Source organism: Electrona antarctica, assembly GCF_951216825.1.
Source record: "Electrona antarctica genome assembly, chromosome: 10".
NCBI lineage: Eukaryota > Metazoa > Chordata > Actinopteri > Myctophiformes > Myctophidae > Electrona > Electrona antarctica.
The window spans coordinates 811183-826603 of record NC_136791.1 but is presented as its reverse complement, the minus strand read 5'-3'; the positions used below and the strand labels follow the sequence as shown (position 1 = coordinate 826603).

At 45.8% G+C, this 15421-nt stretch overlaps 1 protein-coding gene across 2 annotated transcripts; it reads left to right on the top strand.

Annotated features, from left to right (window-relative positions):
* The first annotated feature begins 607 nt into the window (after window positions 1–607).
* On the top strand, window positions 608–14644 carry LOC306931681 (GRIN2-like protein). 2 transcript variants are annotated; one of them, XM_079513222.1, is made up of 4 exons: window positions 608–723; window positions 4314–4418; window positions 9201–9358; window positions 11548–14644. In XM_079513222.1, the coding sequence occupies exons 1-4, from the start codon at window positions 649–651 to the stop codon at window positions 11654–11656; spliced, it is 447 nt and encodes a 148-aa protein (XP_079369348.1). In that variant the 5' UTR covers window positions 608–648; the 3' UTR covers window positions 11657–14644. The 2 variants fall into 2 exon arrangements, with proteins under 2 accessions (XP_079369348.1, XP_079369349.1); XM_079513223.1 differs by lacking the exon at window positions 608–723 and adding an exon at window positions 2639–3322.
* Window positions 14645–15421: the final 777 nt, after the last annotated feature.

Genomic DNA, 15421 nt, shown 5'->3' with positions numbered 1-15421 from the left:
GGAGGAGACGTTCTCCGCCCGCGGGGACCAGGGGACGGCGCCTCGCCCGCCGCCCCCCGCCCTGGGCCTCATGTCGTCGGTCAGCGAGACGGGCCTGGACGCCAAGCGCATGCTGCACTGCTGCGACCACCACGACTGCTCCTGGGTCAGCTCGCTGCCCCCTGGTGTTGGGCCCTGGTCACTGCAGCAGCAGCACCAACGCGTTGGGCTAAACGAGGTAGACCGACAGACAGACCTGTGCTGATGGCGCCGCTATAGCTGCGACGCCTTGTGAGCTTGTAGATCTGGATTTTTTGATTTTTACTTCACAAACAGTGTTCCTACATTGCAGTAGTAAATAGACCCTTAGATCTTAAACTCTTGAGAGCATAAAATGAATGTGTCTCTCTCAAGAGTTCAATTATTGTTAAACATCTGCATTACTTTAGTTAATTTACAAGAATTCTACACAATTAGAGAATGTAGGAGAATTTGATTAACGTTTCCACCGCTGCTCTGCTGCAGGTGTGCATGGTGGGTGGGGTCGGCCCCGGGGGAGGGGTCGGCCCCGGGGGAGGGGTCGGCCCCGGGGGAGGGGTCGGCCCCGGGGGAGGGGTCGGCCCCGGGGGCGTCCAGGGCACCACCAGCGCCACCAGGGACGTCGGCACCATGACGGCCCACCGACGGATGGTGGACAGCGGGGTGCAGACAGAGCACAGCCCCCCTCCGCACGTCTTCCCACAGGTAGGCCCCCTCCCTCCCCACGTCTTTTTTTGGATTTGGAACATTATTGCCTTTCAGGCTTGTAACTCAGAAATATTGCTCAGGGCCAGATATGACAAATAATTCCATAACTTCACATTATCTGTGAGTTTACACATGTGTAACTGTCCTTAACTGTCCTTCTCCAATACTGCCCGCCTGATCTGCTTCAAATGAAATCCCCTGAGGGTGTGTGTCAGTGTGGTGTCCGGAGTGAAGCCTCATAGGTAGTTGTCTAGAACTGCACGTCTGAGTCTGACCAATATGCGCATACGTTGACTGACCAGACCCGACTCGCCGGGCCTCACATGTATGTTAATAAGGAGCTCCGGGCTGGCCCTCGAGCTCCATGACAAATTAAATCAAATCTGCCCAAACCTGACACTATATCCGACCCGGCGTTTTAGGGCCGGGGTCAGGCCGGGCCTCTAGCCGGCCCAGTTAGGGCCCAGTTGGGGACCAGTTAGGGACCAGTTAGGGCCCGGCCTTAAATTCCAGCTAGAAGGTCCTGGGTTCGATTCCCACTCGGGACGCTGTGGGTGCTGGCAGCGTGTTTCCTCCTCTGCGTCATCAGTGCCCATACCTGAGGCGGGGGTTGGCGAAAGGGCCTTTCTGTGTGGAGTTTGCATGTTCTCCCCGTGTCCCTTAGGGTAGGTACCCTCACATGTTCTCCCCGTGTCCCCTAGGGTAGGTACCCTCACATGTTCTCCCCGTGTCCCCTAAGGGTAGGTACCCTCACATGTTCTCCCCGTGTCCCCTATAGGGTAGGTACCCTCACATGTTCTCCCCGTGTCCCCTAGGGTAGGTACCCCCACATGTTCTCCCCGTGTCCCCTAGGGTAGGTACCCTCACATGTTCTCCCCGTGTCCCCTAAGGGTAGGTACCCTCACATGTTCTCCCCGTGTCCCCTATAGGGTAGGTACCCTCACATGTTCTCCCCGTGTCCCCTAGGGTAGGTACCCCCACATGTTCTCCCCGTGTCCCCTAGGGTAGGTACCCCCACATGTTCTCCCCGTGTCCCCTAGGGTAGGTACCCTCACATGTTCTCCCCGTGTCCCCTAGGGTAGGTACCCCCACATGTTCTCCCCGTGTCCCCTAGGGTAGGCACCCTCACATGTTCTCCCCGTGTCCCCTAAGGGTAGGTACCCTCACATGTTCTCCCCGTGTCCCCTAGGGTAGGTACCCTCACATGTTCTCCCCGTGTCCCCTAAGGGTAGGTACCCTCACATGTTCTCCCCGTGTCCCCTAGGGTAGGTACCCCCACATGTTCTCCCCGTGTCCCCTAGGGTAGGTACCCTCACATGTTCTCACCGTGTCCCCTAGGGTAGGTACCCCCACAAAAAACATGCAGTAATCCTGGTCTCTAAACTGCCTCCCCCTGGCCAGCCGGGGCGCCTGATGGAGGGGAAAGGAACTGGTTGGAATAACGTGTTCCTTCCACGCGCTACGTCCAACCGGGGAAACTCCCCCCTGTCAGGTGTAAAGGAGCAACTTGGACATTCATGCATGAAGGAAGCATGAGTTCAAGTCCGTTGCTCTCCCCAGGTTGGCGGAGGGTGTGTAGAGCCCAGGATCACATTAGATAATAGGCCTATCTCACAGCCCGTTTTCCACGCCCACTTCCGGTAAATTAGGGTTTAATGCCGGGATCCCGGGATTTCGGTCCTTCCGGTTATAGGGCACGCAATTTCCCGCCCGGAAATTTCTTCGGGACCCGTTGTCCCGGAGTTTTTTTTTTTTCTTGTAGGGAAATTACACTATTGGAGTTTTCACACAGTGCGCGTTCTTTCCCCTTATCTATGAGTGATCAAATGTTCAATCTGAACCCTCCCATCATTTTCAAACATGTTAGATGATATTTATATGGAATTATGGATTACACTCGAGGGCTGCAAGCCTGCAACGGGAACTGGAGCCAGCGGGACCCAATGTAAATGTTTGCGGCGCGGGCGGTATTTAAATAGCCTACCTGCGGGCGGGCAGGCACGGCCGCCGGCCGGTCAAGATGAAATCAGTGGGACCCCGCGAATCCTGCATCCTCCCGCAATTAATCAGATAGGCCTACAGAGTTTATATACACTTTAGCAAAATATGAATGTCTGACAGACATCTTCAGGCACGCTCCCAAAGCTGCTGCACCTGTCAATCATTAGCCTAATCAGTCACTCTGTGAGAATTGTGTGTATTACGGACGGAGCGACTGAGCGAGGAGTTTCCTGTCCCTGTGATGGACATTGTCACTTCTAAACCCCTTTTTGCTTTTGCCTGCATGTGTGCAGCAATAACGTGAAACGGAACACAAACAAAGATGAGTAGGCTACAATTTGTTTTATAATAACCACCAGCACGCAGCGTCTTTCTCTCTCTCTCTCTCTCTCTCTCCCTCTCTCCCTCTCTCTATCTCTCTCGCTCTCGCTCTCTCTCTCTAATAATCAGTGTGCTGTGCACTGGACGTGCTGGCTAATTTAACACCCAATCGGACTTTTCATAAAGTACAAAGCGGGATGATCACATTCTCTGCAGCGGAGAAGGGGACCCACTGCATGGCTGCATGCTCAAAGGGTGAAAGACCATGGCTAAGGTATCTATGTGAAAGACGTGAGGTCGTTTTTTCCCCGTGCTTCGACAGTCACATTAGTGCAAACTCCTGTGTCCCTTTTTCTGAATAGCGTAGTAGGCCTATAACATTATTAATATTTTAATGTAATACTTTTATTGTAGGCTATATGTTCATATTTCGTTCAAATAAAACGTTTTAAACCAAAAAATATCACTATTCTATTGAACATATGAAGTATCTATACATATAAATGCATTTTGGTGGGCACTTCTTTTCTTTTTTTTCTGACGGGAATTCCCGCGGGAGCCCGGGAAAAGGTCCGCAAATTCCCGGGAATTAAAATGAGCCAAATCCGGGAAAATATTAAACCCTACGGTAAATAGTGGTGACTTTAACATGAGCATTTACACGTTTTTTTCTCTGGAGAATCTAAGTACATTTTCTAATGTAAAAATGTGACAGACCAATATTATTATGAAGCAAACAATATGGTAAATCAGCTCGAACAGATAGAACAAACCTTACCTTGAGAAAACAAAAGTTGTAGACTTCTTAAATTACCTCTGTTAACATGTAGCGTCTATGGAGTGACGTCACGCTATCACCACTAACCCCGAAAGGGGGCGTATTAAGGGGGCGGGGAAATTCTGTGAGATAGGCTTATTGACACAGGGGTGAAAAATGGGTTACAAAATCATGGGATAAAAAAATAAAAATAATAATCCAGGCCCGTTGAGAACTCTAGCAGGCTTACAGTACATTTACAGTATGGACACCCGGTTGTCCAGAACTACATGTCCAACTGATATGCCCATACATACGTGGGTGCCATCAGGATATCCATATATGGGCATAATAGGGACAGATAACATGGACACATGGACACATGAATGGAAATTATTCTATAAAATAATTGTGATTATCTCAAATAATTTGCGATGAGGCAGTTTTGGTTATGTAATAATGTAATATGGTTGTGTAATAATGGTGACGTGCCCTAATTTACTCCCAGGTGTGTCTGGTGGAGGAGAACGGCAACGCGACCGACGGAAACCACAACAAGATGGCGGAGAGCGGCGGGAAGGGCAGCAACGGTCAGAAGTCTCCGGTGAAGGAGGTGAGGAAGTGGGAAACATCGAGGCAAGCTTTCCCAAGATTCTTGATTCCAAGGTCATGGTTCCTTGCGAAGCATAGCGTAAGCTTGAGCAGAAGCATAGCATAAGCTTGCCGAGCGTATAATATATGCTCGCCTAAAAACGACTGTGGCTCAGGAGGTAGAGCAGGTCGTCCAATGATCCCTGGGTCGGCGGTTCGAAACCCAGCTCCTCCTGTCCACATGTCGAAGTGTCCTTGGGCAAGACACTGAACCCTACATCGCCTCCAATGAGTCGGTCGGTGTGAGCTCGCCACCATTGGTGTGTGAATGTGGGAAGTGAGGATGCTGGTGTCGACTGTTCACCGACTTCACTCCCAATGTATGAATGAATGAACCTTCACCTCCCAATGTATGAATGAATGACCTTCACCTCCCAATGTATGAATGAATGAACCTTCACCTCCCAATGTATGAATGAATGAACCTTCACCTCCCAATGTATGAATGAATGAACCTTCACCTCCCAATGTATGAATGAATGAACCTTCACCTCCCAATGTATGAATGAATGAACCTTCACCTCCCAATGTATGAATGAATGAACCTTCACCTCCCAATGTATGAATGAATGGACCTTCACCTCCCAATGTATGAATGAATGAACCTTCACCTCCCAATGTATGAATGAATGAACCTTCACCTCCCAATGTATGAATGAATGAACCTTCACCTCCCAATGTATGAATGAATGAACCTTCACCTCCCAATGTATGAATGAATGAACCTTCACCTCCCAATGTATGAATGAATGAACCTTCACCTCCCAATGTATGAATGAATGAACCTTCACCTCCCAATGTATGAATGAATGAACCTTCACCTCCCAATGTATGAATGAATGAACCTTCACCTCCCAATGTATGAATGAATGAACCTTCACCTCCCAATGTATGAATGAATGAACCTTCACCTCCCAATGTATGAATGAATGAACCTTCACCTCCCAATGTATGAATGAATGAACCTTCACCTCCCAATGTATGAATGAATGAACCTTCACCTCCCAATGTATGAATGAATGACCTTCACCTCCCAATGTATGAATGAATGAACCTTCACCTCCCAATGTATGAATGAATGAACCTTCGCCTCCCAATGTATGAATGAATGACCTTCACCTCCCAATGTATGAATGAATGAACCTTCACCTCCCAATGTATGAATGAATGAACCTTCACCTCCCAATGTATGAATGAATGGACCTTCACCTCCCAATGTATGAATGAATGAACCTTCACCTCCCAATGTATGAATGAATGAACCTTCACCTCCCAATGTATGAATGAATGAACCTTCACCTCCCAATGTATGAATGAATGAACCTTCACCTCCCAATGTATGAATGAATGAACCTTCACCTCCCAATGTATGAATGAATGAACCTTCACCTCCCAATGTATGAATGAATGAACCTTCACCTCCCAATGTATGAATGAATGGACCTTCACCTCCCAATGTATGAATGAATGAACCTTCACCTCCCAATGTATGAATGAATGAACCTTCACCTCCCAATGTATGAATGAATGAACCTTCACCTCCCAATGTATGAATGAATGAACCTTCACCTCCTAATGTATGAATGAATGAACCTTCACCTCCCAATGTATGAATGAATGAACCTTCACCTCCCAATGTATGAATGAATGAACCTTCACCTCCCAATGTATGAATGAATGAACCTTCACCTCCCAATGTATGAATGAATGGACCTTCACCTCCCAATGTATGAATGAATGAACCTTCACCTCCCAATGTATGAATGAATGAACCTTCACCTCCCAATGTATGAATGAATGAACCTTCACCTCCCAATGTATGAATGAATGAACCTTCACCTCCCAATGTATGAATGAATGAACCTTCACCTCCCAATGTATGAATGAATGAACCTTCACCTCCCAATGTATGAATGAATGAACCTTCACCTCCCAATGCATGAATGAATGAACCTTCACCTCCCAATGTATGAATGAATGAACCTTCACCTCCCAATGTATGAATGAATGAACCTTCACCTCCCAATGTATGAATGAATGAACCTTCACCTCCCAATGTATGAATGAATGAACCTTCACCTCCCAATGTATGAATGAATGAACCTTCACCTCCCAATGTATGAATGAATGAACCTTCACCTCCCAACGTATGAATGAATGAACCTTCACCTCCCAATGTATGAATGAATGAACCTTCACCTCCCAATGTATGAATGAATGAACCTTCACCTCCCAATGTATGAATGAATGAACCTTCACCTCCCAATGTATGAATGAATGAACCTTCACCTCCCAATGTATGAATGAATGAACCTTCACCTCCCAATGTATGAATGAATGAACCTTCACCTCCCAATGTATGAATGAATGAACCTTCACCTCCCAATGTATGAATGAATGGACCTTCACCTCCCAATGTATGAATGAATGAACCTTCACCTCCCAATGTATGAATGAATGAACCTTCACCTCCCAATGTATGAATGAATGAACCTTCACCTCCCAATGTATGAATGAATGAACCTTCACCTCCCAATGTATGAATGAATGAACCTTCACCTCCCAATGTATGAATGAATGAACCTTCACCTCCCAATGTATGAATGAATGAACCTTCACCTCCCAATGTATGAATGAATGAACCTTCACCTCCCAATGTATGAATGAATGAACCTTCACCTCCCAATGTATGAATGAATGAACCTTCACCTCCCAATGTATGAATGAATGAACCTTCACCTCCCAATGTATGAATGAATTAACCTTCACCTCCCAATGTATGAATGAATGAACCTTCACCTCCCAATGTATGAATGAATGAACCTTCACCTCCCAATGTATGAATGAATGAACCTTCACCTCCCAATGTATGAATGAATGAACCTTCACCTCCCAATGTATGAATGAATGAACCTTCACCTCCCAATGTATGAATGAATGAACCTTCACCTCCCAATGTATGAATGAATGAACCTTCACCTCCCAATGTATGAATGAATGAACCTTCACCTCCCAATGTATGAATGAATGAACCTTCACCTCCCAATGTATGAATGAATGAACCTTCACCTCCCAATGTATGAATGAATGGACCTTCACCTCCCAATGTATGAATGAATGAACCTTCACCTCCCAATGTATGAATGAATGGACCTTCACCTCCCAACGTATGAATGAATGGACCTTCACCTCCCAACGTATGAATGAATGAACCTTCACCTCCCAACGTATGAATGAATGGACCTTCACCTCCCAATGTATGAATGAATGAACCTTCACCTCCCAATGTATGAATGAATGAACCTTCACCTCCCAATGTATGAATGAATGAACCTTCACCTCCCAATGTATGAATGAATGGACCTTCACCTCCCAATGTATGAATGAATGAACCTTCACCTCCCAATGTATGAATGAATGGACCTTCACCTCCCAATGTATGAATGAATGAACCTTCACCTCCCAATGTATGAATGAATGAACCTTCACCTCCCAATGTATGAATGAATGAACCGTTGTATAGCGCTTTGAGCACTATAAAAGCGCTATAAAAATGCAATTCATTATTATTATTAACCCATTCAGGCCTGACGTCATAATTTAAAAAAAAATGTTTTCTAAATCATGACAATTTTCGGAAAGATTTGAGGCACATTTTAACGATTTTTCAAAAATAGCAGACCTACAAGCTCATAGCGCGCCACTCGGTGGCGCGCTATGAGCTTGTAGATCTGCTATTTTTCAATAGCTAAATTATAACATAATGTTTAAAACACCAAAAGGGGTTCCCGCCCAAAATGGGTTAATGGTTAATGTGGTTAAACGCTAACGTGACATGGATGTGTTCCAGGTCTCAATGGATTAAAACTCTTTTACTGCCACCATTGAACGGAGTTCAATGGTGGCAGTAAAATAGTTTTAATCCACGGGGCCTTTTATTTTTAAAACCCAGAAATTCACCCCAAATGAACCGGAAGCAAAGTCACCTTTAACTAATCCGTCTCACGAAACCTTAAAAGTCATCAGAAGCGTTAGAGAATAATGTTAGAAATAAGTTTAGGGTTAGGCATAGTTTTACTGGGGTCAAGTTTAGGGATGGCGTTAGGTTTTGGCACCGTCTCACTGAGGTCATAGCCTGCCCCAGCCTGTGTGATTTGTGGCCTAGAGGGGCGGGTTCAATATGCCGGGCCAAAACAGCCGGTGGATCCTATTGGTGTGCGTCTCCCCCCCTCCTCCTGCCCTCCCCTAAGTTTAGGAATAAGGTTATAGCCTAAGGTTATGACCTACGTATTTATAAATACTAAATAGTGTCATTGCAAGTGAAGTGGGAGGTGTATTATAAATGCTGTGTCATTGCAGGTGAAGTGGGACGCCGAGGGGATGACCTGGGAGGAGTATTATAAATGCTGTGTCTGGGAGGTGTATTATAAATGCTGTGTCTGGGAGGAGTATTATAAATGCTGTGTCTGGGAGGTGTATTATAAATGCTGTGTCTGGGAGGAGTATTATAAATGCTGTGTCTGGGAGGAGTATTATAAATGCTGTGTCTGGGAGGTGTATTATAAATGCTGTGTCTGGGAGGAGTATTATAAATGCTGTGTCTGGGAGGAGTATTATAAATGCTGTGTCTGGGAGCTGTATTATAAATGCTGTGTCTGGGAGGTGTATTATAAATGCTGTGTCTGGGAGGTGTATTATAAATGCTGTGTCTGGGAGGTGTATTATAAATGCTGTGTCATTGCAGGTGAAGTGGGATGCAGAGGGGATGACCTGGGAGGTGTACGGGGCGTCCGTAGACCCTGAGGAGCTGGGCCTGGCCATCCAGAAGCACCTGGAGCTGCAGATCAAAGAGACGGCGGGGCGCGCCGCCAAGCTCTGCCGGCAGGACACCAGCACATCCAGGTTTACTGTGTTTCATTAGTCCTGACCCGTTCGGGGATAATGGCTATGTTTGAATATTAAATTATAAAATCTAAAATGATGTACTATAGAGCACCGAAGTCCTGACGTAACTCGCTCATCCCTTCGGTGGTTCGCGGAAGTAATTTCTCTATGGAGAATAACATGGGCTCATCTTAATATCGTCTCATATAAGCGTTGTGGTCCAAAAATAAACAAGCTGTCTCGGCGTTATTGTCGGGGAGGTGTCTCTGTATCGTTATATTGTCAGGGAGGTGTCTCTGTATCGTTATATTGTCAGGGAGGTGTCTCTGTATCGTTATATTGTCAGGGAGGTGTCTCTGTATCGTTATATTGTCAGGGAGGTGTCTCTGTATCGTTATATTGTCAGGGAGGTGTCTCTGTATCGTTTGCAACAGTCAGTCACTCATATATGATACCGTCTGTTTCTAGCGAAAATGTAACTAATTCAGTAGCAGTAACGATAGCGTTTTCTCTCAGTCAGTTGATTCTTCATATCCATATGAGTGAAGCGGCCGGGATGACATGTTTATTTTTCAAACACAGTTCTTATATGAGGCGATCTAAAATCCCCCCTATGGGGATTACAATGCAAATAAAAAGTACACGAACCTGTGGATTTGCGCCCTCTACCGATATTGACGTCAGACTTCGGTGCTCTATGCTTTCACGGTTTTAATGGGATAATGTCTGTTAGTTTTGAATTGAAGTGGCGGCTGTGGCTCAGGAGGTAGAGCAGGTCGTTCAATGATCCCTGGGTCGGCGGTTCGAATCCCGGCTCCTCCTCCTGTCCACATGTCGAGGTGTCCTTGGGCAAGACACTGAACCCTGCATCGCCTCCAATGAGTCGGTCTGTGTGAGCTCGCCACCGTCGGTGAATGTGGGAAGTGTTCGCCGCTTCAACTCCCAATGTATGAATGAATGAACCATTGAAAAGCGCTTTGAGCACTTGGAAAAGCGCTATAAAAATGCAATTCATTATAAAAATACAATTCATTAGTTCTCAAAGTGGGCTTGCTAATTTCGTTTCGTTTTCTTTTCTTTTTTAATCGTGATGCCGTGAAAAATCACAAATCAGATCCGAGCCTCGCATGGATGATCAACACCACGGACAGCGACGTAGTTTCCGAGAAGACGGCGAGAGAAGATCGTCATTTAAACAGGACTCTATGGAGTGCATGTTTCGTGGGGGCGGGCTTAGAGCAAAGCGATATAAAACGTATACGTCAGCAGCAGACAATAGATGGCTAATACAAAACGTACTGTATATATTCGTTAGCAGCAGACAATGTGTTAACACCCCGAACGCCCGGGGTTATTTAATCCATTAAATCAGAGCCCAGTGATTTATAGCAGTGAAGCACATTTAGCGACGGACCAGGCGCTATCCCGGATGTAGCTGAAGCAGCTACATCCGGGATGTTCCTACGCGCACGCAGCCCTTCCAACCAGAAGAGGGGCGTGCTGGTAGTGCTTTTTGATTGGTGCCCAGACCTACAACCCGTCCTGCCCCCCACCCAAGATCATTTGTGCCCACACGATACAATGCAACTGTAATGTAATGTGATGTGATGTATTCTCCCTCCCCCCTCCCTCTCTGTCCACTCCCCCCCCCCCCTCCCTCTCTGTCCACTATCCTTCTATTTTTTCTGATGTAAAGAGAAGTCAGTGGCGGCGCGACTCATGTTGCAGCGGCTCAGTACTCTTTGTACACCTTCCATTTCGCTGTCTAAGTATTTGTATACTCTGTACAGTGACAATAAATTGAATCTATCTATCTATCTATCTATGTAGCCAAAACACTCCCAAGGCGATCGACAACAACGGGAGGTATGATTAATTATAACACGACTAGCGACGGGACCGCGGTGGGCCGTCTGACACATAATCTTTGCTTAGAATTGGATGGAATGATTTAGATTATTATTCATGTTTTAAGATTTTCGATCGCATCCGCTAAAATGGTTATGGGGGGAACATTTTCGATGACGTTGCGCAACAGACGCTCCCAGTCTGTGGAGCGATGCGATCCGTTTTGATATCAATAATCTCCGTCTCTCTTTTTATCAATCTCCGTCCTGAGCGCTGGGCGTTACTGATTGATTGAACGGAGAACTCCGTCCTTGCCGCTCAGGGTGTTAACTGTGATAACGTTTTAACCCCGCCCCCAGGCAGAGCGTCCCGCCGGCAGACAGCCGTCGTAGGAAGAGGAGCAGGATGATGATCGGCTCCATCCGAACCCCCGCCTGCTGCGCCCGCTCCTCCACCACTGTGGACTGAACTACAACTCCCATGATCCTCCACCACTGTGGACTGAACTACAACTCCCATGATCCTCCACCGCTGTGGACTGAACTACAACTCCCATGATCCTCCACCGATGTTGACTGAACTACAACTCCCATGATCCTCCACCGCTGTGGACTGAACTACAACTCCCATGCTCCTCCACCGCTGTGGACTGAACTACAACTGCCATGATCCTCCACCGCTGTGGACTGAACTACAACTCCCATGATCCTCCACCACTGTGGACTGAACTACAACTCCCATGATCCTCCACTGATGTGGACTGAACTACAACTCCCATGATCCTCCACCGATGTGGACTGAACTACAACTCTTGTGATCCTCCTCCGCTGTTGAATTGACTACAATTATCATGATCCTCCACCGCTGTGGACTCAACTACAACTCCCATGATCCTCCACCGCTGTGGACTCAAGGAATCTCTGAGAAGGAAGTGAAGTCACGTGACTGGGCTGCGCCATGACACTTTCATGGACACTTTCATGGGAGCCAAACTACCCGGAAGTTTGGCAGAATGCACTGGAGTCAATGAGAGCTCAGTGACCAGCTCATGAACAAACATTATTTATGAACAATTGAGACCTTTTGTAAAGTAATCACTTCTGGAAAATAACAGAAGACATATAACACATTATTGTCTGCTGTGTTGTTATTCGATGTGTACACTGTGTAATTTTTGGTATGGTATCTAAAGAGCACAAAGTACCTTTCTGAACGTACCAAGTATCGCGAGACTTCCCACACCGTTTCCTGTCTGGCAGACAAATCTTGCGATACTTCGGAGCCAGAAACGATACCTGCTGCTGTTTAGATCCTCAGATAAAATTATATACTGTGCACTCTGTGCACATCGAAAAGTAAGTGATTAGAAAACAACCTGTGATATGTCTTCTGTTATTTTCCAGAAGTGATTACTTTACAAAAGGTCTCAATTGTTCATAAATAATGTTTGTCATGAGCTGGTCCAGCCGGCTCCATTCACTGCCATGTATTCATTGCACTTCCGGTGTGAGTTTGGCTCCCATGAAAGTGTCCATGAAAGTGTCATGGCCGCAGCCCAGTCACGTGACCACTTCCCTTCCTTCTCAGAGCCAAGGACTGTCTAAGAAGGACGAGACGCGAAGACCGTAAGGGCGACGTCATGTTGCTCACATCATAGATATTATAAGAAATAGATGCCTCATTTGCCGCTGCAGTTCATTGGAGCGACGTGTATCCCAATGAAGGCGGAAGTGCAGTGCTGAAGGCTTTTTTTTTTTTTAACAAATCTTTATAACAGTCATGACAATATACATTACAATACAAAACAAGACAAACAAACAAACACAAACAACAAAGTTATTAACAATACAACATCAGAGCCAGGGGGATTAGATTACTAACAGAAAACATTAAAGAGTGAACACAAAGCAACAGTTCTCCGCAGCTTTCTTATTTAGAAGTGCTGAAGGCATTTGCTGAAGGCGACTGCGTCGCTGCCCAAGTGACGTCACTCATGCGACTCCTCCATGTCTCTCGCTGTCACTCAAGTGACTACTGGCCAATCACAGCGCGTCTTTTCCGGGACTTATGTTACGCACGCGGAAGCTTGACAAGCTTCCGCCTTGCTTCCGCTAATGCTTCCGCCTTCAATTGGTGACACGCGCCTCAGAGCCGGAAAGGGCGTCTATGTATATATGTCTATGGCTCACATGGTGCTCCATGGAAGGAAATAAACAGGCGCCGTTGAGACCAGGAAGTTGGATATGACAAATCATAGATATGGCACAAATGGCCCAGCAGATGGCGTGATGCCACTGACAGGAGATATGCTTGTACATATCATGTCACGTCATTGCATTTTACCTTTTATATTAACGTTTTAACAGCAAATGGATAAGTAAGTCCCAGCATGGATCATCACACAGACAGTAATGTTGGTCGGACGTGACATACAAGCATCTCTCCTTTCATTGGCATCACGCCATCTGCTGGGCCATTTGTGCCATATCTATGATTTGTCATATCCAACTTCCTGGTCTCAACTGTGCATGTTTCTTTCCTTCCATGGAGCACCATGTGAGCAACATGGCGTCGCCCTTACGGTCCTCGCGTCTCGTCCTTAGACAGTCCTTGCTCAGAGCTTCCTTGTGTGGACTGAACTACAACTCTTGTGATCCTCCTCCGCTGTTGAATTGACTACAATTACCATGATCCTCCACCACTGTGGACTGAACTACAATTACCATGATCCTTCACCACTGTGGACTGAACTACAGCCCCCATCCACCTCTGCTGTGGACTGAACTACGACTACCGTGATCCACCACCACTGTGGACTCGACTAAAACTCCCATGATCCTTCAATGGTGTTGACTGGACTACAACTCCCACTCACCAAAACTGTGGACTGAACTACAACTCCCATCCACCACTGCTGTGGACTGGACTACAACTCCCATGATCCTCCACCGACGTGGACTGAACTAGCCTACACATTGCCATGATCCACTACTGCTGTGGACTGAACTACAACTCCCATCCACCACTGCCGTAGATTGAACTACAGCCCGACCCATATTTCAGTTTGGCTGAACATTTTTAAGAAAATAAACTGCCATTAATTAACTTTTTAAATGACTTTTTTTTAAATGATATCATTATTGGCAAGTATTACAGCCGATGTGTCCCGATTTGTCTGTTGTGAATGAGTTTTGGGTCATGTAATTTTAGGAGAACATTTTCAAAAGTTTTCAAAGATTAAAACAAAATGATATAGTGTGATCTACGAGGCCCGACACGTGGCAAAGAGATTACGAGCTTGTAGATCGTTTGTTTTTGATCATTTTCCAACAGGGCTAGATTGAATGAAATAAAAAAGTTAAATGTTTAGCATCAACTTTAATCAAAAGTTTGCACTTTTTGAATACGAAAAAATAAATAAATGTCAGAACGTCGGGTAATTAGTGGAGGACTCTCCAAAATCGGAGTCGTCATCGGTCCCAAACATCTGGCTGTGGACTGAATGTCGTTGGACCCCCAGACGGGACCCCCCAGACGGGACCCCCCAGACGGGACGGGACCCCCCAGCTCAACCTGACCCAACACGCACACAATATGTATGCTCCAAGTCAGTATATGTTGATGAATTCACGTGATTTTCTAATCTTCAGTGTGCGTAAACTAGAGCACAGTGTATACACAGAGAGGTACATTGAACTGTGATGGAATGTAAACCCTGTGAAAATGTCACATCACACGTCGAGTCCACTGTGAGATCAGCAGTCATAAATATTAATAAACAGGGAATGAGATGGTAGTTATTGTGTGGGGATTGTGTGTGTCACAGTAGATCACAATTTACAATTTAGGCATTTAGCAGACAATTTACAATTTAGGCATTTAGCAGACGCTCTTAATCCAGAGCGATTTACATTAGGCAGGAACAAAAGCATGGGAATACATCACATATATAAAATGCATTTATCAAGAAACATGCGTAAGCTAAGAACGTAACTAGAACATATCTATATAATGACACTATACATATTAACTATACATATATACTATACTATACATATGTAGGCTACTATGATGTGCTATGACTATATACAATGCAATTATTGTGCTTTCTACATGACATGCTATAAGTCTGTTTCAAATGCTATCTAAGTCTAAAAAGTGCTATCTAAGGGGGTAGGGTAAGTGCTATGGGCCATGATGGAGTCTGAAAAGGTGGGTCTTCAGACTACGGCG